This window comes from Globicephala melas, chromosome 20 (assembly GCF_963455315.2).
Source record: "Globicephala melas chromosome 20, mGloMel1.2, whole genome shotgun sequence".
NCBI classification, from domain to species: domain Eukaryota; kingdom Metazoa; phylum Chordata; class Mammalia; order Artiodactyla; family Delphinidae; genus Globicephala; species Globicephala melas.
In genome coordinates, this window is record NC_083333.1 from 3,490,145 (window position 1) to 3,517,555 (window position 27,411).

General features: G+C 51.8%; 1 protein-coding gene across 1 annotated transcript in view; it reads right to left on the bottom strand.

Moving 5' to 3' along the window:
* RAB11FIP4 (RAB11 family interacting protein 4) overlaps positions 1-27,411 on the bottom strand; it is a 117,949-nt gene that overhangs the window by 77,565 nt on the left and 12,973 nt on the right. Inside the window, exons 2-3 of the mRNA XM_030862101.2 lie at positions 6,922-7,009; positions 4,156-4,244 (exon numbers count right to left, since the gene is read on the bottom strand). Coding sequence (XP_030717961.1) covers positions 4,156-4,244; positions 6,922-7,009 — 177 coding nt within the window. The remainder of the gene's footprint in view (positions 1-4,155; positions 4,245-6,921; positions 7,010-27,411) is intronic.

Consider the following 27,411-nt stretch of genomic DNA (forward strand, 5'->3'; position numbering starts at 1 on the left):
AGCTGGTGGGATGCAGGTGCACCTACCCAGACAGACTTGCACTGCCTGGAGAGCAGGCCCAGAGCGCCTGGGTGACAGCTGGTGTGTGGGGGCTGGGTTCCAGGGGGCCTGGAAGAGGGGTGAACGGGGTGGGTGCCCTCAGGCTGCCAGGTTTGCATCTGTTTACCAACCAGCACCACAGAGTGTTTCACTACTTCACTACTTTAACTATGACCCTCTCGTCAAGTGTTGACGTCAGAGGTCCCTGCCCCACCCTGGGGGTGGGGGGAGGCATGCTCCTCTGGTCCCATCCTACGTCATCCTCGCTTGGTCCCAAACCACTCCTCCCCTAGCAGCACCTGGGAAGCCCAAGTAATGATCCAGGCTCCCTCTGGTTGGCTGGTCTCAAGCTGACCCCTAGGGGACAGCTGGGACACAGCAGGACCCTGAGGGCTGAGCCTGCAGGATGAGGACGTGCCCCAGGCCAGCCCCCTCAGCTCCCCCCAGCCTGAGGAGCTATGGTCTCGCCCCTCGTGGCCTTTAGCCAAATGGAACCCCGAGCTGCTCAGATGGTGCAGGAGCCTGAGCAGGGAGGGATTCATTCACACTACGGGGCCTCCAGGCCTTTTCAGCCCCTCACTGTGGGAGCCCACTGGTCTGGCAGGCTGGCTTTGCGCACTGCCCCCTCAGCCCTCCCAGCACCGAGGAGCCTGTCGTGAGGAACAGAGCCCCAGCCCACCACGCTGCCCACCGGGCGCTCACGGACAAGGCTGCCCAGCGTGCCCAGGGATCGACAGCCACCTCGCTGGGCTCCGACCACCCGAGCCACCTGTCAGGGCCAGACAGGTCGGGGGCAGAAAAGAGTTCACAAGGAGGGGCTTACACCTAAAGTCCCGAGAGAGGAGATGAGGGGGGCACTGGGGTTGCTGGGATTCGATCGACCTGATCTTTCTGCTTTTCTGTAACCTCCACATGTTGCATTGTGGAGAAAACAATATTGCTTTAAAAAGAAGAGCACTCTCGGGACTTCCCTGGTGGCGCAGTGGTTAAGAACCCGCCTGCCAATGCAGGGGACACGGGTTCGAGCCCTGGTCCGGGAAGATCCCACATGCTGCAGAGCAACTAAGCCCGTGCGTCACAGCTACTGAGCCTGCGCTCTAGAGCCCGCGAGCCACAACTACTGAGCCCGTGTGCCACAACTACTGAGCCTGTGTGCCTAGAGCCTGAGCTCCGCAACAAGAGAAGCCACCGCAATGAGAAGCCTGCGCACCGCAAAGAAGAGCAGCCCCCACTCGCCGCAACTAGAGAAAGCCCGCGCGCAGCAACGAAGACCCAACGCAGCCAAAAATAATAAATAAATAAACAAAAAGAAGAGCGCTCTCTCAGAGGCCAACTCCTCCACGCCTATCTCTCCCCTTTTCTCCACCTGCCAGTGTGGCCGGCCTAGTGCGGAGGCCACGAAAGCAGCCCACAGCTGCAGGAACGGGACCCGGCCCTGGTGCCGCTGGCTGGTGCGGAAGCCCGGCTAGGGCTCCACTCTGACCTCCAGCTCCTCACATGCAGGCCTTTATTTTGACGTGATTTTGAAACACCGGTAGCCAAGGGTGTTGGCTTCAGCACCATTTCTCAGCACCATTTCTCACTTCAGCACCATTTCTCACACGAATCCCTAAGACACGGCACTGGGAGGAAGGGGATTCTCACATATTAGCAGCCTGTTTTCCCACTGAATTTTCACAAGACGGGTATGGCGAGCCCTGTTTTACAGGCTCTGAGGAGTTGAGCGTAACGTGTCCGGGTTTGCAGGGCTCATCAGTGGCCGAAGCGGGGTATGGACCCAGTTCTGACTGGTCCCACAGCCCACCTCGTTAGCCCATTTCCTGTTCAGTCCACGAGGGCCCCGCTCCAAGACTCCCAGGACACTCTCAGGGTTCGTCCTGCATTGGGGTCCTCTGCTCTGGTCCTGGTCCCATCAGTCAGGCCCAAATGCATCTTCACCCCACATCTGCTGCCCCTTGAGGCAGGCCTGGAGCCCTCACTGCTGGCCTCTGCACCTCTTGGAGCCCAGCTCTCTTCACTCATCCCTGAGGGCACGGCACCCTGGGGTCCAACCACCTGAGACCTATCTTGGAGGCCCTGGTACCCGGCTTGGGTCTCTGCCACCTTTGAGCCTTGGCCTTCTGTAACACCATTTTGCTGGGCAGCTCTGGGCATTAGGGCCCTGTCAAGCGGGAAAAAAAAAAAAAAAAGCACAACTTAAAAGTCAAGAATTATGGTTTTTTTTGGCTGCGTGATGGCGTGGCATGTGGGATCTTAGTTCCAAGACCAGGGATCAAACCTGTGCTCCCTGCAGTGGAAGCACGGAGTCTTAACCACTGGACCTCCAGGGAAGTCCCAAGAATTATGTTTTATTTGGCAGACTTACTGAGGACTTACGCACAGGCAGATAGCTCTGAGGGACTGTTCCTAAGAGGTAAGGAAGGAGCCAGGACATACAGGAGTTTTGCAAAAAAACCCAGGTAGTCAAAACATCAACAGATTACTATTAATTTAAGAAAAACAGACATCTCAAGTTAATGAATTTAGCACTTTTCTATGTACGGGAAGATGCAAGAGTCTGGGCTCATTGAAATCATTCCTTTATGCACCTTAGCTCTCTAGGGCCAGTACCCTGTTTTCTCCATCCTGAATCCCCTCAGGGGGCACCGTTTGAGGGCGGGGGGCAGCAGCTGCAGTGGCTGATGGCTTCATGGCCACAACATCCTTTGTTACTGATGTGGCAACCTACATTCTTTGCCCACAGCCCCCTGTAGGGACCCCCTCCCCCAGTCCCAGCCCTAAGCCCACCACCCAGCTGGATCCCAAGAAGTATGCCATTGGCCAAAGTGACCTCTGGGGTCCTGGGCCTCCTTCAGCTATAGAAAAGACTCATGTTTGGGGTCAGATGAGGCACCAACCAGAGGGTGGAGAAGAGGTTTTGGAGCTAAGCCTGGATGACAAACCAAGACGATCCTCTTCCAGCCCTTCTGGCGGGCTGTCTCCGCCAGAAGGGACCCTAGAGACTGTCAGTACAGGCATCGTGAACTGTATTCGTCTGTAAGATGACTCTGCAAGTGTTTGGGAAAACGATGAAAGTTTCATAATAAACAAACCATTAGGTGATGATGACAGTAAGACAGAGCCATGGGGACTGTGGTCCTTGTCCCACTTCCTGGAACAGAGCTCCTAAAACCTTGGAACTTCCTGAGCGATAGGAGTGAATTTTATTATTCATAAGGAGTCCCTTTCAACCCCACCTGAGTTCATGCTAATGAGGTGACTCAGGTGGGATCCCCAGAGAGCCACAGGATGGGGCTGGTCACACCACAAAGACCAAACTGGTGATTTGAAGTGGGGAACTTTAAGCCCCACCCATGCCCACCTGCAGGAGGTGAGAGGGCTGCAGATGGGATCATACAAACTCTAGAGCAACGAGACCCGGAGCTTCCGGGTTGGTGACGCACTGCCGTGCAGGGACGTGGTGCCCCTGGAGAGGGCCCCCGCCTCCCGGCCACATACCTTGCCCCGTGCGTCTTTCCTGAATTGTATCCCTTATAGTAAAGCAATAATCATAAACAGAGTGCCTTCCTGAGCTCTGTGAGTTGTTCTAGTGAACTACGGAACCTGAGGGGGGTTGCGAGAACGCTGCATTTGTAGCTGGCCCCAGCAGAAGGCAGGTAGCCTGGGTGCCCCGTCTGTGGCAGCTCCCAAGCGGGGCTGAGGCTCTGGCCCCGGGGCCTGCACCACCTCTGGGCAGTCAGTGTCGGGAGTGGACTGGATTGCTGGACATCCAGCTGGTGTTGGAGAAAAGAGAAAAATTGTCTCCCTGCCTGCTGTTGACCTCGAGCCTGCCACTTTCCCTCTGGAGCTCAGCTTCTCCTCGGGACCTCAGAGCGGGGGAAGGTGCCCTGTGAGGACCCCCAGCCCCTACACCCTCTGCTGTGGCTTCCCAAGGGTCTGCACTGCTCCGGTTCCAAAATCTCTTTCTTGACTTTGAAGGCAAAGGGCCCTCAGCAGGGGCTCTGGGGTCTCCCTGACACCAAAAAGGCGAGGCAAAGGCAAGAAGACGGAAGACCAAGCAGGTAAGGCGGGCGGCTGGAGGCTCCCCATCCCTTCCGCGGTGGCCGCCCCTCTCACCTGCGCCACGCAGTCTGGGATCTCCAGCGCGCAGGGCAGTGTCCCAGCGCTCTCCACGGCCAGCACATCCTTCAGCAGCTCCTCACAGCCTGTGGATGGACAGACAGGCAGTGGAGGGTCAGAGCCTCAGCCCAGCCCGGCAGCTTTGCTCCTTTTTTTTTTTTTTTTTTGCAGGACCTTAGTTCCCTGACCAGGGATCGAACTTGGGCCCTTGGCAGTGAACGCACAGAGTCTTAACCACTGGACTGCCAGGGAATTCCCTGGGCAGCTTTGCTTCTGATGAGTAAGCCTTGGCTGGGTAGGGCTGCAGGGAGGCAGAGGCCCCAAGTCTCCAAGAGACCAGCTGATCACTCAGAGGCAGAGATGGGGCACCCAGTCCTTAGAGAAGCCAGTCCAGGGCCAGGCAGAGGGAGCCGAGACAGGTCCTTGCCCTCCAGACGTTCCTCCACTGGGACTAACAGCATCAGGGAACACACAGAAGACAGACTCCCAGTTGCGGAGGGGAGGCTGGGGCAAAGAGAATCCAGGAGGCCTTCCTGGAGGAGGGGATATAAGAACATGCTCCCTGCCTGGCTCACAGGGACTCCAAACACACACAGTCCAGGGCTGCGAGGCTGAGGCCCTCTGCAACCCTGCAAACTCCAGAACATGGAAGGCCACCTTCAGGGTGGCGCTATTTGCTGACTCATTACACAGCTGGCCTCCCTCCCCTGAACAAATGCCCCCAAATCGTAACGGACAAAGGAGGTGCGATATTGTGATTTATAAGAAAATACGTATTTGGCCTTCATTCACAGTTTGTAACTCACAGCTCCCAAAACCCTCAGAATTTCCTAAGTGTTGAGAGTGACAAAGGTATCTTTTTATGTTAATGAGGTGACTTGTGGACCCACCTAAGGATGGGGGCTCGTTGCCAAGAGAACCAACCAGGTGATTAGAGGGCTGGACCTTTCAGTCCCAACCTCTGACCTCTGACCTCCAGGGAGCGGTGAGGGCCTGGAGGTTGGATCAATCGCCAATGTCCAGTGATTTCATTGATCACGGCTATGATGAAGGTGCCACAGAAACCCAAAAGGACCAGGTTCGGAGAGCTTCCGGGTTGGTGAACACATGGAGATTTGGGGAGAGTCGTGCCCTCCGAGACAGCATGGCTGACCTGAACCTTTCCCCACACCTTGCCCCACGCGCCGCTTCCACCTGCCTGTTCCTGAGTCGTATCCTTTTGCAATAAGCCGCTAATCTAGTGAGTAAAATGTTTCTGAGTTCCGTGAGCCGCTCCAGCAAATTAACCCAACCCAAGGAGGGGGTCGTGGGAACCTCTGACTTACAGCCGGTTGGCCAGAAGCATAGGTAACAGCCTGGGCTTGTGACGGGCGTCTGAAATGGGGGTGGGGAGACAGTTTTATAGGACTGAGCCCTTAACCTGTGGAATCTGACGCTACCTCCAGGTAGACGGTGTCAGAATTGAGCTGAATTCTCCTCGGACACCCTGCTGGTGTGAGAAAATTGTTTGTTGGCATGGGAGGAACCCCTCACCTCCACACATTGGAACTGGTCTCAGAACAGCAAACAGGAGGTCAGACCTGCAAAGCACCAGCACGGGGACATGCCGGGCACAGTTAGTGGCGGCCCTACTGAGTCAAGCAACCCCATTCAGAAACCTTTCTGGGGCTGCCGTGCACAGTCTCCCCAACCTCTCTGCTCACTTCCTTTCGCCCGTCACTTCTATGCAAGGAATTCCTGCTTCCTCCCCACCCTCCCAGACTCTGAGGGACCCCACAGGGAAGGCTTCGTGCTGCTCTGAGCCACACAGACAGGGAAACATGGCATCCTCCACAGATAACAGCAAGGCCCAGGGACTTGCAGACGTAAACTGTGTTCTCCTCACGGGCTGGTGAGCTGGACCACTCTCTCCGGATGAACACTGCAGTAGCGAGTGGCCACACTCTGATTCCTGCAGGCGTCTCATAACTGCCTTTGAGTGGAGGGAAAACGAGAGGGATTTTTATGTTCCCCCCTAAAGGGAAGACAGGAAGGAATTTGGAGGAGTTAGGAGGAGGGAGTGGGGAGGAAACAAGTGAAGGAAATTCAGAACAGAGGCAGGGAGATGAGGGACCAGCTCTGAACTGTCCTCGTTCAAAACTGAAGCCTGTGTTTTGGGAAACTCCTCAGGAGTCTGATCAGCCTTGAGGGAGATGAGTTCCCTCAGGAGATGGAGGGGGAGAGAGGAGAGGAGGGGAGGGGAGGGGAGGGAGGGGAGGGGAGAGAGGAGGGGAGGGGAGGGAGGGGAGGGGAGGGGAGGGGAGGGGGGAGGGGAGGGGAGGGGAGGGGAGGGGAGGGGAGGGGAGGGGAGGGGAGAGAGGAGGGGAGGGGAGGGGGGAGAGGAGGGGAGGGGAGGGGAGAGGAGGGGAGGGGAGAGGAGGGGAGGGGAGGGGAGGGGAGGGGAGGGGAGGGGAGGGGGCCATTCTCGGGATGGGGACAGACAACGGGAAGGGTAGAAAGGCCTGGCTGCAGGTGTGGGACCACATGACAGAGGTTCAGTGACGCCCACAGCCCCTCTCCAGCGGGCACAGCTGTGGGAGCCCAAGTCCCTTCCCCTTGGCCCCCCTGGGGGAGCCAAAGGCAGAGCCTACTTCTGGAACCCATCCTGGGCTCCTGGGACCCCCGTAGGGAGGAATCTGAGCTGAAACCCAAGCCATGCCAGCCTCCCCAGCCAGACAGGATCCTGGGAGCCCCTAGGACCCCCCTCCCCCCAGAAGACCTCACCTTTCATGGCGAACACCCCTCGGCAAAAGTCCTTGAAGTTGATTCTCCCCAGGTCGTTGGGATCCAAATACTTCACCAGTTTTTCCACCTGTGGAAAGGAAGGAGGGACAGGTGTGAGGCTCCCAGAAATGCCCCCAGAGAGTTCACAGAGCTGGCCTGAGGCTGGCCAGGGAGGCCGGGAGGGAGGGAGGGTTTGTCACTTGAACCAAGGGGACGCCAGCAGTCCCCTTCCTAGCCCTGTCCCCCTCGGCGGGGTCAGCGCCAGCCCCAGACAGCGGTAGGGCCACTTTATTCTGAGGTCGACAGGCACGAGTGAGGAAAATCAAACCTATCACCGCAGTGCTCAGAACCCGGGTTTGTTTGGCCTGAGCTTCCGTCTCCGTCTCCGAGTTATTTCTCTAAGACTGGCACGTGGAAAACAAACACTGATTTTTTTTAACTTAGCAGCTTCTTTCATACAAAAATAATACAAATTCACTGCAGAAACTCTAGAAAAGACAATGTATCAAAACCCTCCCCTTGGGCTTCCCTGGTGGCGCAGTGGTTAAGAATCGGCCTGCCAGGGCAGGGGACACGGGTTGGAGGCCTGGTCCGGGAGGATCCCACATGCCACGGAGCAATTAAGCACGTGCACCACAGCTACTGAGCCTGTGCTCTACAGCCCGTGAGCTGCAACTACTGAAGCCACAACTACTGAAGCCCACGTACCTAGAGCCCGTGCTCTGCAGCAAGAGAAGCCACGACCACGAGAAGCCCGCACACCACAATGAAGAGTAGCCCCCGCTCACAGCAACTAGAGAAAGCCCGTGCACAGGAATGAAGACCCAATGCAGCCAAAAATAAAAACAAATAAATTAATGAATTGAAAACAAAAACGAAAACCCTCCCCTTTCCCACTTTTCTTTAAAACACATAGTTCTAACCACTTTTTTTTTTTCCTAGTTCTGAGACACCCTTGATCTACAGGGAGGAAATAATTATGTGACATACGTATCCATTATTTAAGAATTACAAATTACACATCAAGATTTAAGGCAAAGCCAATTATGGTCAAGATAGCAGCTACATCTGCAGAACTGTGCAGGAGGAAGACACCAGGGTCGTCTCTCTGTCTTGATCTAGGGTCTGGTTACACAGTGAAAACTCGCTGAGCTGTCCGCTTGTGGCCAGTGCACTTTTCTGTCCTCTTGTACCTTATACTTCAATAAAAATTGTTAAAAAAATAAATGTGTAAATAGGTGTAGCCCAAAGGAATCTGCCGTTCCTGATGTTGGGAAGTTTCTCCCCTACTTAACAGTATATCAGAAACACCTCCCCTCCTTGCCCAGAGGGTACCACTCACATTTTTAGTGGTTATAAATATTCTGCCCAGTAGCTATACCATAATTTACTTATTAACCACCCATAATAGCTGGGCATTTTGGTCATTTCCAACTTTTTGCTGTTACAACTCATCTTTGGGGGGTTCTACAGCTGTGCGAATGACCAATGGACTGCCTGGCCTTTGAGAACCTTGACTTCCTGTTGTCCCATATCCCACCTCAGCCACCCAGGCCCCTTGGCCACAGTGAGGACCCAGGCATCACTGTTGCTTGTCCTTCCTCCAACATCACTCACTCAAATGTCCTACTCCCTGACTGCGTACTTCCTCCCTTCCCACCGAACTCCCCAACATGGCCTACAACACCGTATATTTTCTGGCCCCTCCAGTCAAATCTCCTCCCACTGTTTCTGTCACTCACTGCATTCTAGCCACACTGGCCTTCAGTCAGCTCCTCAAGCAAGCCAAGCTCTTTTCTGCCTCAGGGCCTTTGCACATACTGTTCTCTATATCTCAAATGCTTGTCCTCCCCACTCATCATCTGGCAATGTCTGTTTATCCCACAGGTCTCCATTTATACCTCTATGAAATGTGTCTCCTGGACAAGCCTGTCCCGCCCATCTAATTAGGGCCTACCCCACTGTTACCCTGCCTTGTAGCACCCTATACTTTGCTTTCAGAACCATTTGTTGCAATACGTAATTATATGTTTATGTGATAATTTTATTAATTTGTAGCTTCCCCCCACCCCTCTAGAAAGTAAGCTCCTGAGATCAAGGATCATGTTTATTTTGATCACCACTGCGTACCTTGTAGCTCCCACCATTACTGGCATGTAATAGAAGCTTCATAAATATTTGGGGAATAAATGAAAAGAAATGGTTCTACAAGACATCTAAGTTTTTAAGCCTTTTGATAACAGTTGCCAAATTGTTCTCTGTAAGGATGTCTCAATTTAGTCTTTGATCAGAGCATCTGACTTCAACCTTGTGAGCTCTGGGTATTTTTTCCTAGTTTTTGTCAATGGCCGATTTTGTCAGAACCCATTTTTTCCCCCTGAGAGTTCCAATACCTGCAATGCAGCCTCTTGATATTTCTTCCAGAAGCCCACTTCTAAATCAACCTGTAATTTAGTGGCAGCCCCTCTACAGCACACCTGCAAGCGTTCGTTTACTTATTTATTCAATAAGGACGACTGGGTACCGCCTGTAAGCCGGGCACTCTGCTGGGGGGCGATGGGAGCTGCTGGCCCCCCTGGCTAATCACACACGGTCACGTGGACACACACGTGCACGCACTCTCACATGCTGGTGGCCAGGCACCTTTCCCCTCCCCCCCGTAATCACCATCAGTATCTAAAGCACAGTCGGGCAAGGATGAGCTCTTTCCCAGACTCCTTTGGGGCTGGGTTGCAGGTGGAGGGTATGAAAGCACTTTGGAAACTGTACACATAGCATGTAGGGAAAGGATTACCGTCACTGTTGTTATTGTTAATACTGTCACGGCAGACACCCTCCAGCCCACCACATTCTCCGAAGCCCAAGCCATCCTGGGGGATTCACCTATCCACAGGACCACGTTTCTTGCACGCCCACAGTACACTTTTCTAGTGCCCGCTCCAATTATGGGGACACACCCAGTGGGGTTTGGAAGATGAGTGAGCAAAGGGAAGACCCCATACAAGCAGCCCTCCTCCCTCCCTGACCCTGGTGGCCCTGAGCTTGTACCTCTGTCCCAGTGCTGACCCTGCTTTTCCACTCGGCTGTGACTCTGGGGGTGAGGGGTGGGCAGAGGCTGTGCATCGTCTCTCTGTGACCCCCCCTGAACCTGGCACCTAGCAGGCCCTTGGGAAAGGCTGGAAGAATTCCAGAGAAGGAGGAAGGTGGCTTTCTGCCAGCTCCCGCCCTGGCCGGCGCCTCCTCAGCTTTGCAGCTGTCCCCACACTGCCAGCCAGGCAGGCTCTGACACTGCCAGGCAATGATGTGGCTTCTGAGAATAGAAATGCCCAGGTGCCACCTTCAGGGCCGAGGGGAACCCACCCACCCTCCCAGCTGGTGCCCCGCCTCCTCTCCTCCTGCCCTCTCATCAGCGGCATTCTAGGGGGTCTATGAATGCAGGGATGGGCTGGGGCTCCCGGTGCGCACCCCTACAGTCCTCTCCAAGGTTGGGGTTATGCTTTAATTATCTCTGATGGGAAGCCAAAGGGCAGAGTCGTCACCGAGTGTTGAATGGCTGATGTGGAGGCCCAACCTCAGATCCACGAAAGGGGCAGCAGGCTGTGGATTCAGATTCAGATTCTGTAATCCATGGAGTCTGTAGCTCCCCAGGGCTGGGAGACACTGGTGGGGCCAGGCTATCTGTCCCCCTGCCTCCAGGGAAAGCCAGCCTGGAGCAGAGGTGCCAGGGTGCTCGATGACAGGCAGATAGATGGGGTCCTGGGGACCACTGCAAAGTCCCTGGAACACCGCTGAGCGGTGGGTCCAGGGCTCCCACAGGGCTCTTCAAAGAGTGAAGGTCCAAGCAAGCAGTAGGTATGAAGGTGCCACACCAACCATTATACAGCCCTGTAGGAAACAGGCAGGGCTCACCGAGGGCTCGCCATGAACCCTGGCTGGACTAGCCTCATTTTTTTCTTTTTTTGGTCCGCGCCGGGCAGCTTGCAGGATCTCAGCTCCCCAACCAGGGACTGAACCTGGGCCCTCGGCAATGAAAGTGCGGAGTCCTAACACTGGACCGCCAGGCAAGTCCCTGGACTCATCTCCTCTGATCCTCACACCAGCCTTAATAGCAGCTACTTCACAGTTGAGGAAACTAAGGCTCAGACATTTAGAGAGGTTACGACACTTAGAGCAGCGGTCCCCAGCCTTTTTGGCACCAGGGACCGGTTTCGTGGAAGACAATTTTCCCCACGGACGGGGCTGGGGGATGGGTATACAGGCAGTAATGTGACCAAGGGGGAGCAACGGGGAGCGGCAGATGAAGCTTCGCTCGCTGGCCTCCTGCTGCGCGGTCTGGTGCTGGTCCGCGGACCGGGGGTTGGGGACCCCAGACTCAGAGAATCCCTGTAGTGGTAACTCTTCCATGACCCCCAAGCCCTGCTGACCCGAGTTATCAGCCTCTGCACCCTACTGCCTTCCACAGAGGCAGGCTCTTGCCAGGTTGCACCAAAGTATGTTTCAATCCCCGCCCCGCTCCGTCCTCTTGTACATGGAGTAGCATTACCCGCTAGGGCTGGGACCCCTCACCTTGATCACCAAGAGCGTCAACCTTCCTGGACACTGGATAAACTTCTGCTGGTACCCCCGAGGGCACGGGTGCGCTCAGCTGACGCAGCCCTCGATTCGGCAGACGGGGAAGCCCAGTCGACGGGAGGCGGAGGGCTTGCTCAAGGTCACACGGTGAGAACAGCAAATAACCACCCACAGGTGGTCTTCGTGGTGAACCGGAGCTCCAGATGCTGGGGGCCTGCCCGCGGGCTGGGGGAGCGGGGCGCACACACCACGCAGGGCTGGGCTGCGCTGGGGGCGCGCCGGGCTCCCAGGCGGGAGGGCTGGGCGCACTGGGCCTGCCAGGGGCGGCAAAGCAGCTGTTGTTGCTGGAGCTCACACAGCTGGGCCGCTGACCTGGTTGCCAGGGAAACTGGTTGTTTCCCTGGCAGTGAAATATTGATCCTCCTTTTTCAGGCCACACAATTAATTAGCAGGCTTCCCCTTCTATTTCGGTTGCCTTTCTCTTCAGGCTGATTCTTTTCCCCACTCATTCCCCCGAGGTCACACCTCTTCTAGCTCAGACCAGACGATGTTCAGAGCTTCACGGCCACTGAACTCTGACTGATCACCAGCCAGATCCTCCCTGAGTGTGGGCCCGGCCACCCACGCCTCTCCAATTTCTTTTTTCTTTTTTTCTAATTTTTATTTATTTATTTTTGGCTGCGTTGGGTCTTCGTTCCGGCGCGTGGGCTTTCTCTAGTTGCGGCGAGCGGGGGCTACTCTTCGTTGCAGTGCGCGGGCTCCTCATTGCGGTGGCTTCTCTTGTTACGGGCTCTAGGCACGCGGGCTTCAGTAGTTGTGGCTCGCGGGCTCTAGAGCACAGGCTCAGCAGTAGTGGCACACTGGCTTAGCTGCTCTGTGGCATGTGGCATCTTCCCGGCCCAGGGCTCGAACCCGTATCCCCTGCACTGGCAGGTGGATTTTTAACCACTGCGCCACCAGGGAAGTCCCCGCCTCCCCAATTTTGACACATGCAAGCCAGACGGACTCAAGTGAGCTATTATCTGAACAAGGGAGATAAGCTGGCTCAGTCTGCAGGTCTAATAAAGGTTAGCCATTAAATTATTAATCAAACAAATGCTTAGTAACTCCTCTTTGATGCCAGGCCTGCGCTAAGCACTGTATACATACAAACTCAACGAAGCCTCACAACCACCTCAGAAGAAGATACCATTATTATGCCCATCGTACAGGTGAGGGCGCTGATGCTCAGGAAGGCCAAGTCATTCAGGGTCAAGGTCACACAGCTAGTAAGTGGCAGAGCTGGGACCTGAACACAGGCTGCCTGGCTCCAGAGTTTGTGCTCTTAACCAATAATTACTATTATTTCTACTAATATAATGATAATCACTATTACTATCACAAGTTTGGGGCTTGCTCTCACCAGAGAAAGGATAAACTTGTATTCTGCTCTATCTCTGCTTTTCTGCCTGCGCCACCTGGCGTATGGGATCTCAGTTCCCCAACCAGGGATCGAACCCAGGCCCACAGTAGTGAAAGTGCAAAGCCTTAACCAGGGAATTCCCAATTCTGCTGTCTTTTCACCTAGAAAAACTGAGTCCAAAGAGCCTTTGTTTCAGAATTTGAATATTTAGGAAATTCCCTGGCAATCCAGGGGTTAGGACCCCACGCTTTCACTGCCGTGGGCCCGGGTTCAATCCTTGGTTCGGGAACTAAGAACCCAGAAGCCACGCAGCACAGCCAACAAAAAAAAAAAGAAAGGTTTTTTAGTGCAGTGGCAAAAAAATTTGAATGTTTAAAGGAAAAAGTGTAATTTCAAATGCTGTATTGCTAAAGCTCAAGTCTCCAACTAGCATCCCAAATGAGGCCTGTAGACAGACTTAAATATCTAAAATGAACTGCCAAGCTCCAAGAAGCTTCTGGTGCAGGTTAAGATGGAGTCAGTCACATGACACTCTGTCTCTTTCACTGATTATAGCTAAAAACTCTGGACAGGATACATAAAGCAACTATACAAGGACTCTGCAAAGTAAATCATAGCAGGCAAACTAGGAGAAAAGTTAAAACTTGAAGTAAACAACAGCAACAAAACCCAAAAACAAACCAAAAACCTTGAAGTAAGATGAATACGGTGGTAAGTCCCCTGATTTATTTTTTCTCACATATTTTCCAGCCTAGACTCAGGTAGCTCAAACCGCAGAACTGCGCAGCAGATACGAACAGAAAAAGCTCCAGAAGAAACCCTCTCTTTTAGTTTTTTTTTTTTTTTTTTTTTTGGCCTCACTGCGCAACATGCAGGATCGTAGCTTCCCAACTAGGGATCGAACCCGTGCCCCCTGCAGTGGAAATGTGGAGTCCTGACCACTGGACCACTAGGGAATTCCCCGAAACTCTCTCTTTTTGATGAGAGGTCAGGGAAGGGGGCCCTTCTGGGACAGAGAGAGTGGGAGAAATGCCGTTTTTGTTTCTGTTTTTGTTTTTAATTCCATTTTCCAGCCCCACCCCAAGCTGCAGTCTCAGAGGTGGGTGGTAGCAGCAGCTACGGCAGCCAGGAAGGCACCTAAAACTTGGAGAGGAGGAAAATCTTTCTCTGTGGAATGATACACTTGGAAAAACGGTCCCTGTGGTCAAAATGGGGAGGGGGAATTCCTGGTACACGTTTCTCTCTTTTTCCTCTCACCAATGCGTCCTGCAGGTAGACCAGTCCTGGAAGGTGTGAAACAGCACAGCGTGGCCAAGACCTCAGATTTCTAACCAAAGGACCAGGAAGAGGGGCTCCTGGGAGCTCGTGGGGGGCAAGGATCACAGAGAAGAGAGAGTTTGAGATTAGGATCCGATAAGTTGTACTTGAAGTCCTGGGCCCACTCCTGAGCTGCATATACATGGAAGTAACCCAAAATAGTATGCCAAAGGCTTTGAGAACTGAACTACACAGTAGACAGTGAACAGACCGGCCCCAGGAGAGTGCACACTTGAGGTGGACCCAAAGAGCACTTCAAAGGCTTTGAGAACTAAACTGACTGAGCAGCTCAGAGGGCAGGTTGGGATCTGAGGTTTCAACCTAACTGGGTTGATTTCCTGATTAAAAACAAACAAACAAAAATTAATATTCTTCAGAGTATTTTTAACAGGACCCAGAGTCTCATAATATAATATTCAGAATGTCCAGGACACAATCCAAAATTACTCGACATGCAAAGAGACAGGAAAACCTCAGCAATGCACAAGAGAAAAGATAATAAATACCAACCCCAAGACGACCCAGATGTTACCATTAGTAGATGGAGACTTTAAAGCAATTATAACCATATTCCATGAAGGAAGGGTGAACACTCTTAAAACAAATGGAAATATAGAAATTCTCAGCAGAAAAATAGAAGCTATGGAAAAGAACTGAATGGAAATTTTGGAATGCAAAAATACAATAACTGAAATATTTAAAATTCACTAGATGGAATCAGTAGCAGAATGGAGATGACAGAAAAAACAGTTGGTGAACTTGAAAACAGTGCAGTAGAAATGATCTAATCTGAGCAAGGAAAATTACCAAAGATTAAGAGGAACATTATATAAGAGGGTCAACTCACTAAGAAGATACAACAATCCTAAATGGGCACGTACCTAACAACAGAGCTTCAAAACGCATGAAGCAACAACTAACAGAACTGAAAAGAGAAACAGACAAATTGACAATCATCATTGGAGACTTTAGCACTTCTCTTCAGTCATCAATAGAACTAGTTAGATTGAAAATCAACAAGGATATAAAAGAACTGAACAACACCATTAACCAGTTTAACCTAACTGACATTTATAGAACTCTCAGTTAATAACAGTAGAAGACATATTATTTTCATGGGCGCATGGAACATTCACCAAGATAGATCATATCCTGGGGCCATTAAACAAAACTTAATAAATTTAAAAGAACTGAAATCATCTAAAGTGTGTGCTCTGACCATACTGAGCACATACTCAACATGTACATCGAGCATCTTTGTGCCTATCACCTTGAACTCTTTATCAGGTAGACTGCTTATCTCCACTTGACTTGGTTCTTCTTCTGGGGTTTTATCTTGTTCCTTCATTTGGAATATATTCCTCAGTTGCCTTATTTTGCCTAATTCTCTTTTTATTTCTATGTACTAGGTAGGTCAGTTACATTTCCTGACCTTAGAGAACTAGCCTTATGTAGGAGATGTCTTATGGGGCCCAGCAGTGCACTCCCCTCTGGTCACCACAGCTGTATACTCTAGGGGTGCCCCCTGTGTGGGCTGCACAGTCCCTTCTATTGTGGTGGGCTGACTACTGTGTACACACTGGGAGGTATGGCTGGCTTCCACCCCAATTGGTTGCCAGGCCCTACCTAGTGTGGAGGCTGCTGGCCACTGGTGGGCATGGCTGGATACAGAGCACAGGGTTATGGGCTAGTACCAGCCCACTGGTTGGTGGAGCCAGGTCCTGGGGCCATTGGTGGGGGGCCAGGAGTCCTGGAGCTGGTATCAGTCTGCTGGTGGGCAGGGCTGGGTCCCTACAACTAGCTTTGGGGTCCTGGAGGTCCTAGGGCTACTGCTAGCCTACTGGTGGGGAGGGCCAGGTCCCAGGGTGCCTGGGAGGCTCAGGGTGCCTACAGCAGCTAGCCTGCTGGGGGGTAGGGCTGTGTCCCCCGCTCAGCTACCTGCTTAGCCTAGGGTGGTCCCAGGACTGGTGCTGACCAGCTGGTGGGCGTGGCCGGCTCTCAGGGCTAGCAAGCAGGAGGGAGGACTTCAGCATGGCACCTGTCAGCACCAGTGCCCACATGGTAGAATGAGCTCCCAAAGATGGCTGCTGCCAGTGTCTCTGCCCCCAGGGTGAGTCCCAGTTGCCTCCTGCCTCTCTGGGAGGCTCCCCAAGATCAGCAAGTGGGTCTGACCCAGTCTCCTTTCAAATGACCGCTTCCGTCTGGGGTCTTGGAGTGTGAGATTTTGTGTGCGCCCTTAAGGGCGGAGTCTCTACTTCCTACAGCCGTCTGGCTCTCCTATAAGCAAGCCCTGCTACCCTTCAAAGCCAAACATTCTGGGGGCTCATCTTTCAGATGCGGGACCCACAGGCTGGGGAGCCCAACGTGGGCTCAGACCCCTCGATCCTTGGGCAGAACCTCTGCAATTATGATTATCCTCCTGTTTGTGGGCCACCTACACGGGAGTGTGGGTGTTGACTCTACTGCGTCTCCACCCCTCCTGTCCGTCTTGCTGTGGTTCCTTCTTTACATCTTCAGTAGTAGATCTTTTCTGCTAGTTTTCAGGTCATTCTTATTGATAGTTGTGCTGTAAGTAGTTGTGATTTTGGTGTGCCCATGGGAGGAGGTAAGCTCAGGGTCTTCCTACTCTGCCACCTTGGCCCAAACCTCTCCGTCTTACAGATTTTAAAATTAATAGGTTAATAAGTACAGAGGATTTTTAGGGGAGTGAAAATACTCTGTATGATATTACAGTTGACCCTTGAACAACACGGGTTTGAACAGCATGGGTCCACTTATATGTGGATTTTTTTTCCAATAAATTACATACAGTACTGTATGATCTGTGGCTAGTTGAATCTGTGGATGCAGAACCACAAATGCAGAGGGAACATGGATACAGAGGGCCAACTGTGGGACTTGAACATCTGAGGATTTTGGTATCCACACGGGTCCTAGAACCAATCCCCCAGGGATACTGAGGGACCACTGTTTAATGATGGGCATATGTCATTACACGTTTGTGCAAACCCGCAGAATATACATTTGTATATTATTTATATATATAAGTAAATTTATTTATATATGAATGATACAACACAGCCAAAACCAAGTGGGGTTTATCCCCCAAGGCTGGTTCAACATTGCAACGTCAACCGATGGAATCGAAAGATGACTAAAGAAAAAAAACATACAATCATTTCAATCGATGCAGACGAAGCAACTGACAAATCTGACATCCATTCATGATAAAAACTCTCAGCCAACTCAGAATAGAAGGGACCTTCCTTAGTCCAGAGGAAGGAGAACTGATGTTCACACACGAAAAACTATACGCGAATGTCTATAACAGCATTATACACAATCGCCAAAACCTGGAAATATCTCAAATGTCCTCCGACAGGGAACGGATAAGCAAACTGTTCTGTAATAAAAAGGAACAACTGATAACAGATGGATGAATCTCAAACGCATTATGCTGGGCCAAAGACGCCAGTCTCAAAAGGTTACATATGACGATTCCACTGACGCAGAAAGGCAACACTATAAAGACTGAGAACAGGTCAGCGGCTGTCAAGGGCAAGAAGGAGGGGAGAGTTTGAATACAAAGGGGCAGCACCAGGGAATCTGGGGGGTGAACTGTCCTGTACCCTGATTGTGGTGGTGGCTACAGGAATCTATGCAAATATTAAAACTCATGGAATCATATGTCCCCTCCCCCAACAAAAAGTGAAATTTACTATTTGTCAAGCTAAAATTTTTAAAATTTCATTTATTTATTTATTTTTTATTTTTTGGCTGCACCGCACGGCATGTGGGATCTTAGTTCCCCGACCAGGGATCGAAGCTGCACCCCTTCACCGGAAGGCAAAGTCTTAACCACTGGACCGCCAGGGATGTCCTAAAAAATATATATATTTTTAAATAAATTTATTTATTTTTGGCTGCATTGGGTCTTCATTGCTGCGTGTGGGCTTTCTCTAGTTGCAGAGAGTGGGGGCTACTCTTCGTTGCGGTGCGCGGGCTTCTCATTGCAGTGGCTTCTCTTGTTGCAGAGCAAGGGGTCTAGGCGCGTGGGCTTCAGTAGCTGTGGCTCGCGGGCTCAGTAGCTGTGGCTCACGAGCTCTAGAGCACAGGCTCAGTAGCTGTGGTACACGGGCATAGTTGCTCCGCGGCATGTGGGATCTTCCCGGACCAGGGCTCGAACCCGTGTCCCCTGAATTGGCAGGCGGATTCTTAACCACTGCACCACCAGGGAAGTCCTAAAATATATATATATATTTTTTAATCAAGGAAACTGCACACACAGAGTGGGGTATCTGACCTTTCTTGAAGATTTGGAAACTTCCCCACAGCAACAACGGGTCACATTTGTGTTAGAGCATGCTCTTTAGACAGGCCTCTGCTCTGCTCCCCAGTATGCCACAGTAACCCCCAAACCCCAAGTTCCCACCCCTAGTCCCCCCCACCCCCCAGGCTGCTTCCCTTCCTGGGCCCATGGGCATCCTGGGAAGTCCTGCTGCCCTAGGGGGACCCCCAGCTGGGCTGAGCCCCTGAAGTTTTCTGCACCAGCAAAAGGAGTTCCAGGGTTGGGCTTGGGGGAGGGCAGAGTTGATACTCCCCAGCATAAAAAAGCAGCCGCAAAGGGAGGCAGGCAGGTAAAGAGGGGAGGCGCAGGCCCCTGGAGGGTCAGGGTTCCTTGAGACTCCCTGGGCCAGGCCAGGAAGTGCTTTCAGTTCTGGCAGGAGCCCTGCGACCACCACTGGGAATCCTGTGTCCCACACAGAGCTTAGACTACCTTCAAAGTGCTTCTGGGGAGGAGGCCCCCTGGAGGGGCTGAGGCAGCTGGTGGAGCTGAGACCCACTGGGGTAAGGAACATGGACGGGGGCATCCTGAATCCCAGGATTAGCTGGACAGTATTCCGCTGGGAGGGGGCTGGTGGGGAAGGACGTGGCCGGCTGCAAAGGGAGCAGAGTGGAGAGAGGGGTTCCAGTCAAGGCGAGTTCTGGCGTGTGGGGGCAAGGTGGGGTGAGCATATGGGAAGCGAGGTGTCATCAAGAATGAGGCCAGGGAGAGAGGGAACAGGGTCTGAAGTAGAAGGGCTTGGAAGCCACGCCCAGGAGGCTACACTTTATGCCCGAGGTCTGGAAGCACAGACACAGCAGTGACAGTCACAAGCACGCAGCTCCCAGCTGAGGAGCGCTTCCTAGGTGTCAGGCGTCCGGATAGAAAGAGGTGGGTCACTTCCAGCTCCTTCCCACCGCCCCAGGGGTTCCCGTCCTCCCCTCCTGGCCTCAGGGCCACGCGCTCAGGGCTGCTTGTTTATCCACTTTCCCAGGCGGCCCAGCTGCCTGACAGTCAGGGCACACAATGGGGCCCTGTGTTCTGGAGCCCCTACCCCCATCCCCAAGGGACAAAGGGCACAGGGGAGGGGAGGCAGCCAGCCGCCCTCTCCATTAATTCTCAGGAGCGGGGGAGGGAGGGGAGGGAAGTCAGGCCAGAGTTTCAGCAAAACCAGCTGGAGACAAGGACAGGGAGGGCTTCCCAAGTGGTCCTGCCGGGCCCTGCTTCTCTGGACCCAGCTGCAGACCACCCCCAGCCTCCAGAAGCCCACTCTCCCCCCGGGAAGGGCTGTCCCACGCAACCCGCCAGACTTGCCCTGACTGGGCCACAGGTGGGTGGGGAAAAGCGCCTTGTACGAAGCATCCTGAGGAGTCAGGAGCTGGGGGCTTAGGGTCAGCTCTGTAGTTCGTGGGGTCAGTGCAAATGGAGACACCAGGCCCCTCGTTCAAAATTCATTTGCAATTTCAAGATGGTGACCGCAGGGCATTAAACCCCGAGTGACTGCACAGCTTACTCGCCAGTAAAGCCGGCTCCGCGGGGGCTTCAGTACGTCCCCATGGTGCGACCTTGAGGCCTCAGCCTGCACGTCTACAGCGCACTCCTGACCAGCCCACAGGACTACTGTGAGGCTCGAGTGAGACTGTGGCTCAGAAAAGGACCCAATAGAGTGTAGAGCGCCATGGAAGTGTCCCGTGCAGAGGGGCCTAAAGAGGGGCGTGGCGGTGAGCCTCCACCCTGGCAGTGGCAGGGAGAGGCCAGCCAGCCAGCAGGGAGGCTGAGCGGTGGCCTGCAGTGAGGGTGAAGGTGGTAAAGTAGGGCGGCTCCAAGCCCCTTTGCGAGTCTCAGGGATGCTGTGCTTCCCTGGCCCTCAGTCCCGTACTAGCTCTGCCATCAATGACCTCACAGAGTGGTCTTGGAGAGACCCCTCCCTCTCTGGGCCTCAGTTTCCCCATTTGGAAAATGAGGGCATTGGAGCCATTAATATTGAAGGTCTCTTCCGCTCTGAAGTCTGTAGGATTGTAATGTTTTCCCAGGGAAGTCTGGGGGTGGGCAAGGGGTTAGGCGGATAAAGAGAAGAAAATCGGAGAACTAGATGAAGTAAAGGGCTGGGAGCAAATGTCTCCATCCAAGGCAGCTTCGCGAGGGACCCAGTAGATAAATGGCGTGGGAACCCTGGAGTGTGCCCCTGGGGGATTACTCAACTGCTCTGACCCTTTTACTTCCCCTCTTCTATAAAGTCAAGAAATTATGACAAGGGGCTTCCCTGGAGGCACAGTGGTTAAGAATCCGCCTGCCAGTGCAGGGGACAAGGGTTCGAGCCCTGGTCTGGGAAGATCCCACATGCCGCGGAGCAACTAAGCCCGTGCACCACAACTACTGAGCCTGTGCTCTAGAGCCTGCGAGCCACAGCTACTGAAGCCTGCGCGCCTAGAACCCGAGCTTCGCAACAAAAGCCACCGCAACGAGAAGCCTGCGCACCGCAATGAAGAGTGGTCCCCGCTCGCCACAACTAGAGAAAGTCCACACGCAGCAACAAAGACAAGACACAGCCAAAAATAAAATAAAATAATTAAAAAAAAGAAAAAAGAAATTATGACAAGGACTGAAGCAGATCTTGTTGGTCACCTCTATGCTGCCCCTCCTCTTCTCCCTCCCCTTTGGGCAGCCCTGATGTGGCTGAGATGAACAGTTGCCTTGGGGCACCTCAACCCCAGGGCACAAGTCCTTATTGGACCAAGCCAGTCAGGTGGGCTCAGCCCCCTTGCCAGTGATTGGTTTAGGCAAAAGCATGTTGTACATTTCTGGCCAATGAGACATGAGGAAACATCTGCAGGAGGCTTCTGAGAGAGGTTTTCTTTGATGATGGGAAAAAGAAAAGACAACTCCCAGGAAGGGCTCCCCGCCCTTGACCTCTTGGAGAGGAGACGCCACCCTGGGCCTCCCTGTGGGAGCTGATGGAATGGGGCTGGGTCCTGGATGGTGCCTCTGAGGCTCTGAAGGAACTAGCCCTGGAGCTGCCCTAACACTGGACCCAAGTGTTTGGACAAAGAATACATTTCCTCAGCATATAAGCCATTTTGCATTGGTTCCTGGTTCTTAAAGCGGTGGGCTCGTTGGGGGGGGCGGGGTGCTGACAGATGAAGGACCCCTCGTTTAGGAGCAGCAGGGGTTAAAGGCGGTGGTGGGAGGGTGGCTGCGTGAGCGAAGCGCTCAGCGCACAACCGAGAGGGGCCATGGGGTTGGGGTGCCTCTGGCCAAGTGGCCAGGAGGGCCAGTCACATGGTACCCAGGCCACCACCTCCAGGGCTGAAAATGCCCTCCTTTATGAGACCCCCAGTGTGTCCCACTGTCACCAGGCGGCCCCTCATCCACAGCCTGGCTTCTGCTGACCAGAGACCCTTAGGCCACCCAAGAGGGCTTTGTTTGGTGTCTGCATAGGAATGAAAGGGTTAGAAGCCCAGGTGGTCTCTGAGGTAAACTGGCCTGTGCATCCCTCTGTCCCTCTGTCCATGCCTTCAGCAAATGTCTCCGTGGCTCCCCAACACGACTGTCCTGTGGGGAGACAGACCAGCTCCCAGGAGGCTCCCAGGAAAGGGACAGCTGTCCTGATATATTTTTGAGTGAAATAAAAATAGCCTAGGGAACAGCACAAAAGTGTGTAGATGACTGTTAACACTGCCACAAGCCCAGGGGCAGTCTAATGTCACCTCCTCCATTTACCAGCTGTGTGACCAAGGGTGACTGACTCAGCCTCTCTGAGCAATAGCATCTGCCTCGCGGGATGTTAGGATTTAAAGGGAGAAACAGCGAGACTTAGCCTGGAACCTGGCACAGGGCAAACTCTAGATAAATGGGCGTGTTCCAGGCACACTGCGCCCGGAGGCTGGTCACGAAGCTGTAAACACAGGTTACCTCCTGCCGCTGGGATGGTAGTCCTTTCACCTCTTCTTTCCACATCCTTTAATTGGTTGAATTTTTTAAATGAATTGGGGACTTCCCTGGTGGTGCAGTGGTTAAACCCAGTGCCATGCTTCCTCTTCTAAATGTCCCTAAAGCGACAGAGGGTCCGTAAAAATAACCTCCCTGTATAAAGGGCTTAGGATGCAGCAGGCACTCGGAGCTCTGCCTCATTCTTTCATTCCCTGCTCACAATACCCCTATGAGGACAGCATCACTGCACCCCCATTTCCCAGATGAGGCTAAAAAGCTCAGAGACCTATCCCAGGTCATAGAGCCAGCAAGTCGGAAAGCTGGGAGCTGACCTCTGGCCTATCCAGCCCAGAACCTGAGTCCTTGACCACAAAATCCTCCTGCCCCGCAAACCCTCATCAGGCAGCCTTGCTTCCAAGTCACACGATTTCAGGGAGGAGCTCAGGAGGAGCCGGAGCTCCTGGGCACTGGGCCGGCCCCCTCCCCTTGCACTTCCTTTATTCACTCGCTCAGTCGTTCAGGTAACACTCACTGTGCCCTTGTTACGGGCCACATGCTGGGCTGGGTGCTGGGGACAGAGCAGTGCACGGACCCAGCTCTGGTCCTCGCATTCTGTCTCCCAAGAGAACCACAGAAACAAACGCTCCTCACGCGTGGTCCCACTGCCTGCTGTTTCTCTGTGCCCAACGTCACGTTGCCAGGTGCACCCTGGTTTCCTTTGGGGAACTACCCCTCCCCATTCCAGGGAGTTTGGGTGGCCCGCCTCTGGGGATGGGCACCTGACCAGGCCTGGCCTGTCAGCGATTCCCCGCTTCCAAGCATAATTCTTTGCCTCAACTGGGAAAAGAGCAAACATCATTAAAACATTTAATAGATGTTGGGAAGACATGTGGTACAATGTACCATCTGGTCTTGGATAACATTCTAACAAAAGGAGAATGGGGCAAGGAGGGTGTGGTCTTTATTAACGCGCTGAAGATGATACACCTAAACCCAGGTACCAACATTACACTCAATGGTAGTAAGCAACGGTCACTCCATTTAAAAACCTAATAAGAAAGGGATGGTGGGGGTCTGCTTCTGCCACCAACCCTTATACCTACTGGCTCCACCAACTAGTCCAGGACCAGAGCAGAGCGCAGGGAACAACCTCAGCCCTCCGGCCACTTCTGGCTACCCGACACCAGCTCTGCAGTCATCTGTGCCCGGCAAGTTTCAGTCTGTCCATCCCCCTGCTGTGCTGCTGCTGTCTTGTCTCCCTGCCTTTGGAGGCTGGCGTCCTCCCCTGACCCCCAGTCAAGACGCACGACTACCTCTTGCCAGCCTCTTCCCTCTGCATCAGACCCCCTCCCGCAGCAACACCGGCCTCGGCAGCACTGCCTTTGGGACACTGTCTGTGAGATCACCCAGGGCAGCTGCAGCTCAGGCACCTACCCTGGCCTGTTTTCCTCAACTTGCAACTTAGCCATCTGGCCAGTGTCCCAGCATGCCTCACTCCCGAGCCCTCCTAAGTCAGGGCCATGTCTCCAGTACCCACCCAGGTTCCAACTAGTTTTATTAAAAAAATTGTTTCATATTATACAATTTCCTTTTTAAAAATTTTTATTGAAATATGGTTGATTTACAACCAACTAGTTTTAGGTACTTCCCTGGTGGTCTAGTGGTTAAGACTCTGAGCTTCCACTGCAGGGGACGTGGGTTTGATCCCTGGTCAGGAAACTGAGATGCCACATGCCACGTGGTGAGGCAAAAATAAATAAATAAATAAAATAAATTTAAAAATAAAATAATAAAACAACCAACTAGTTTTAGAAATGCGTGTGAGTCCCATCTCAGAAGGAAAAGTTCCCTGGTGGCGCAGTGGTTAAGAATCTGCCTGCCAATGCAGGGGACATGGGTTCGAGCCCTGGTCCGGGAAGATCCTCCATGCTGCAGAGCAGCTAAGCCCGTGCACCACAACTACCGAGCCTGCGCTCTAGAGCCCGCGCACCCAACTACGGAGCCTACGCACTGCAACTACTGAAGCCCATGCGCCTAGAGGCCGTGCTCCGCAACAAGAGAAGCCACCGCAATGAGAAGCCCGCGCACCGCAACAAAGAGTAGCCCCCATGCGCCACAACTAGAGAAAGCCCCCGTGCAGCAACGAAGACCCAACTCAGCCAAAAATAAATAAATTAATTAATTAATAAAAAAGGAAAAGTCATTAGACTCATAAATATAAGAAAAGAAGACATAATGAAATTATTACTTTTTGAAGAGGACATGATTGCTTACCTAGAAAATCTCAAGAAATCAACCAGAAAAATTACAAGTAATAAGTGAGTTCATACCAGTGGGGAGATATGCGATACATTTGCAAAAATCAATTGCATTCCTATATGCTAGTGACATGCAGCTAGAAAAAAAAAATCAGTGGAAAAAAAGTTTCATTCTCAGTAGTAACCAAACACATTAAATACTAAACACTAGTTTAGCCTAATTGTAAGACATTTATTTTTAATGTTAATATTTTGTTCCTACTGGGAGAACTAAATATATAATAAAGATGGTAATACTCTCTAATTTAATAAGTTTAATGCAATACCAATTAAAGAACTTGAAAATGTGTTTACATACTTAAAAATCCATAAACGGTGAAGAATCAGAGAGAGCTTTTTTTTTAAAGGTAATGATGGCTGACTTTTATCAATTTTAAAATATACCAAGTAATAATGATCAAAATTTATAACGTTGCATTAAAAACAAGACCAAAACAATCTTAGAGCATCAAAAAGGAATAACGATGGTAATGCTAACACATGGGAAAGAAAAGAATCCACGAGTCCATAGCGACACTCAGGAAAGGTGGTGAAGGAAAGATCTTCTGTACAGAACAACCTGTATCTCTAGAAGGAATGAAAGAAAAATCACCATTTTGCAACCACCAGTATAATTTATGCGGGCAAGGAGCATCATGGGATGTTAAAACCATTGTGTGAGAAGCTATTTGAGAACCAAATATTTACACTGTCTAAGGTACCATCCCGCAGACTACGTATTACCTATAAAGGGGAAAAAGTACCATTATACTGACAAGATCAAGCAGACGTGGGTTTAACCAACTGATCAAACTCAGCATCACCGATAATGGGACACACTGATATCATGTGACTCCTTATGTGATGCTCTGAGGAGTACACGCCATCACCTCTCCTTGCCAAAAGTGGGAGGAAACAATCAGACATAGCCAGGCGATGGGACAGCCTATAGGACAACCGGCCCAGGCTTGGCAGAAAATGTCAGTGTTGGTTTACAGAAGCAAAGAAAATCAGAGATGGTTCTAACTTCGAGGAGATGAAACAGGAAAATGGCAAACTAGATGCCATATGTGATCCTTGACTCGATCCTAGATCAAAACAAAAAGAAGCTAGGAAGGACATTTTGAGGACAACTGGGGGAATTTGAACATGGACTGAATGTTACATGACTGTCGAGTTAGCATTCAGTCTTAGGTGTGATGGTGACGCTTGTTCAGACAGGAGACTCTCCTTGTCCCTACACTCTGAAGTGCTCATGGGGAAAATGTCAAGACGTCTTCATTTACTTAAAATGCTTCTGCAAAGCAACATTAAAGGAGACAGATGATAGATTATCAGTGGCAAAATGAAAGAAAGAAAAAGCAATTGTGACAAAGTGTTAACAGTGAATCTAGGTGAAGAGTATCTGGGTATTCATCACATCCTTCTTTCAACTTTGCTGTTCGAACATTTTCAAAATAAAGCATGAGAAAAAAATAGAAAGAAAGAATCAGTGTAATTCAGTTCTAGTTTAGAAATAAATTCAAACTATGAATAGAACCAAATGTTGGATGAACCTCATAATAAATTCCAAATGGGTAAAAGTCGAATATTTTTACAAATTGGGGGTTTTAACAAAATAGCTTATTTATTCTTGCTAGAGATGGGAAATAAGTTCCTAACTACTAAAAAGTGATCAATATAATTAGAAATAATGCAGATATGATATAACTGGAAAAAGAAATATTCAAATGTAGAACTTTTGAGTAATAAAATGTAATCCAGGACTTCTCTGGTGGTGCAGTGGTTAAGAATCCGCCTGCCAATGCAGGGGACACAGGTTTGAGCCCTGGTCCGGGAAGATCCCACATGACACAGAGCAACGAGGCCCGTGTGCCACAGCTACTGAGCCTGCGCTCTAGAGCCTGCGCTCTAGAGCCCGCGAGCCACAACTACTGAAGCCCACGCGCTAGAGCCCGAGCTCCGCAACGGGAGAGGCGACTGCAATGAGAAGCCCGTGCACCGCAACAAAGAGCAGCCCCCGCTCACCGCAACTGGAGAAAGGCCACGCGCAGCAACGAAGACCCAAAGCAGATGAAAATAAATAAATAAATTTATAAATAAATTTATAAAAAAATAAAAAATAAAATTATAAAGATCAAAATAAAAATTCCCCTTGATAAGCGCTCAACAGAGGTGGACATAACAGTTTATGCAGAAGGAAATACCAAGAATAAACAGCAACATGGAAAAAATGTGGTCTCGTTAGCAATTAAAAATGAAAATTTAAACAAGTTTGAAATACTATTATACACTCATTAAACTGGAGAAACAAGTCTGAAATAATACTCAGCGTAGATGGGAGAAGCGGGCATCCTCATGCTTTGGGCAAGGTCAGGTATTCGGCCAAACAGGAGGCAGGAGGGGGAAAGGGGAGGAGACTGAAGGAGAAACAAAGACCATCCACGGCCCCAGAAGGTGCGGCCAGAAGCCCCAAATGGCTGTGTCCACACGAGCGGGCAAACAGGCTCTCGATTCCACCCACTCAGTGTCTAGAACACGGGAGCAGGTGCCCCCTAGCAGTGCCCACTTGGGGTCAGGGGTTTTGAGAAACCCACACCAGAGGCCAGTCCTCTGGCTGGCAGCCAAGCGCTGGGCTGGGAAGAGGC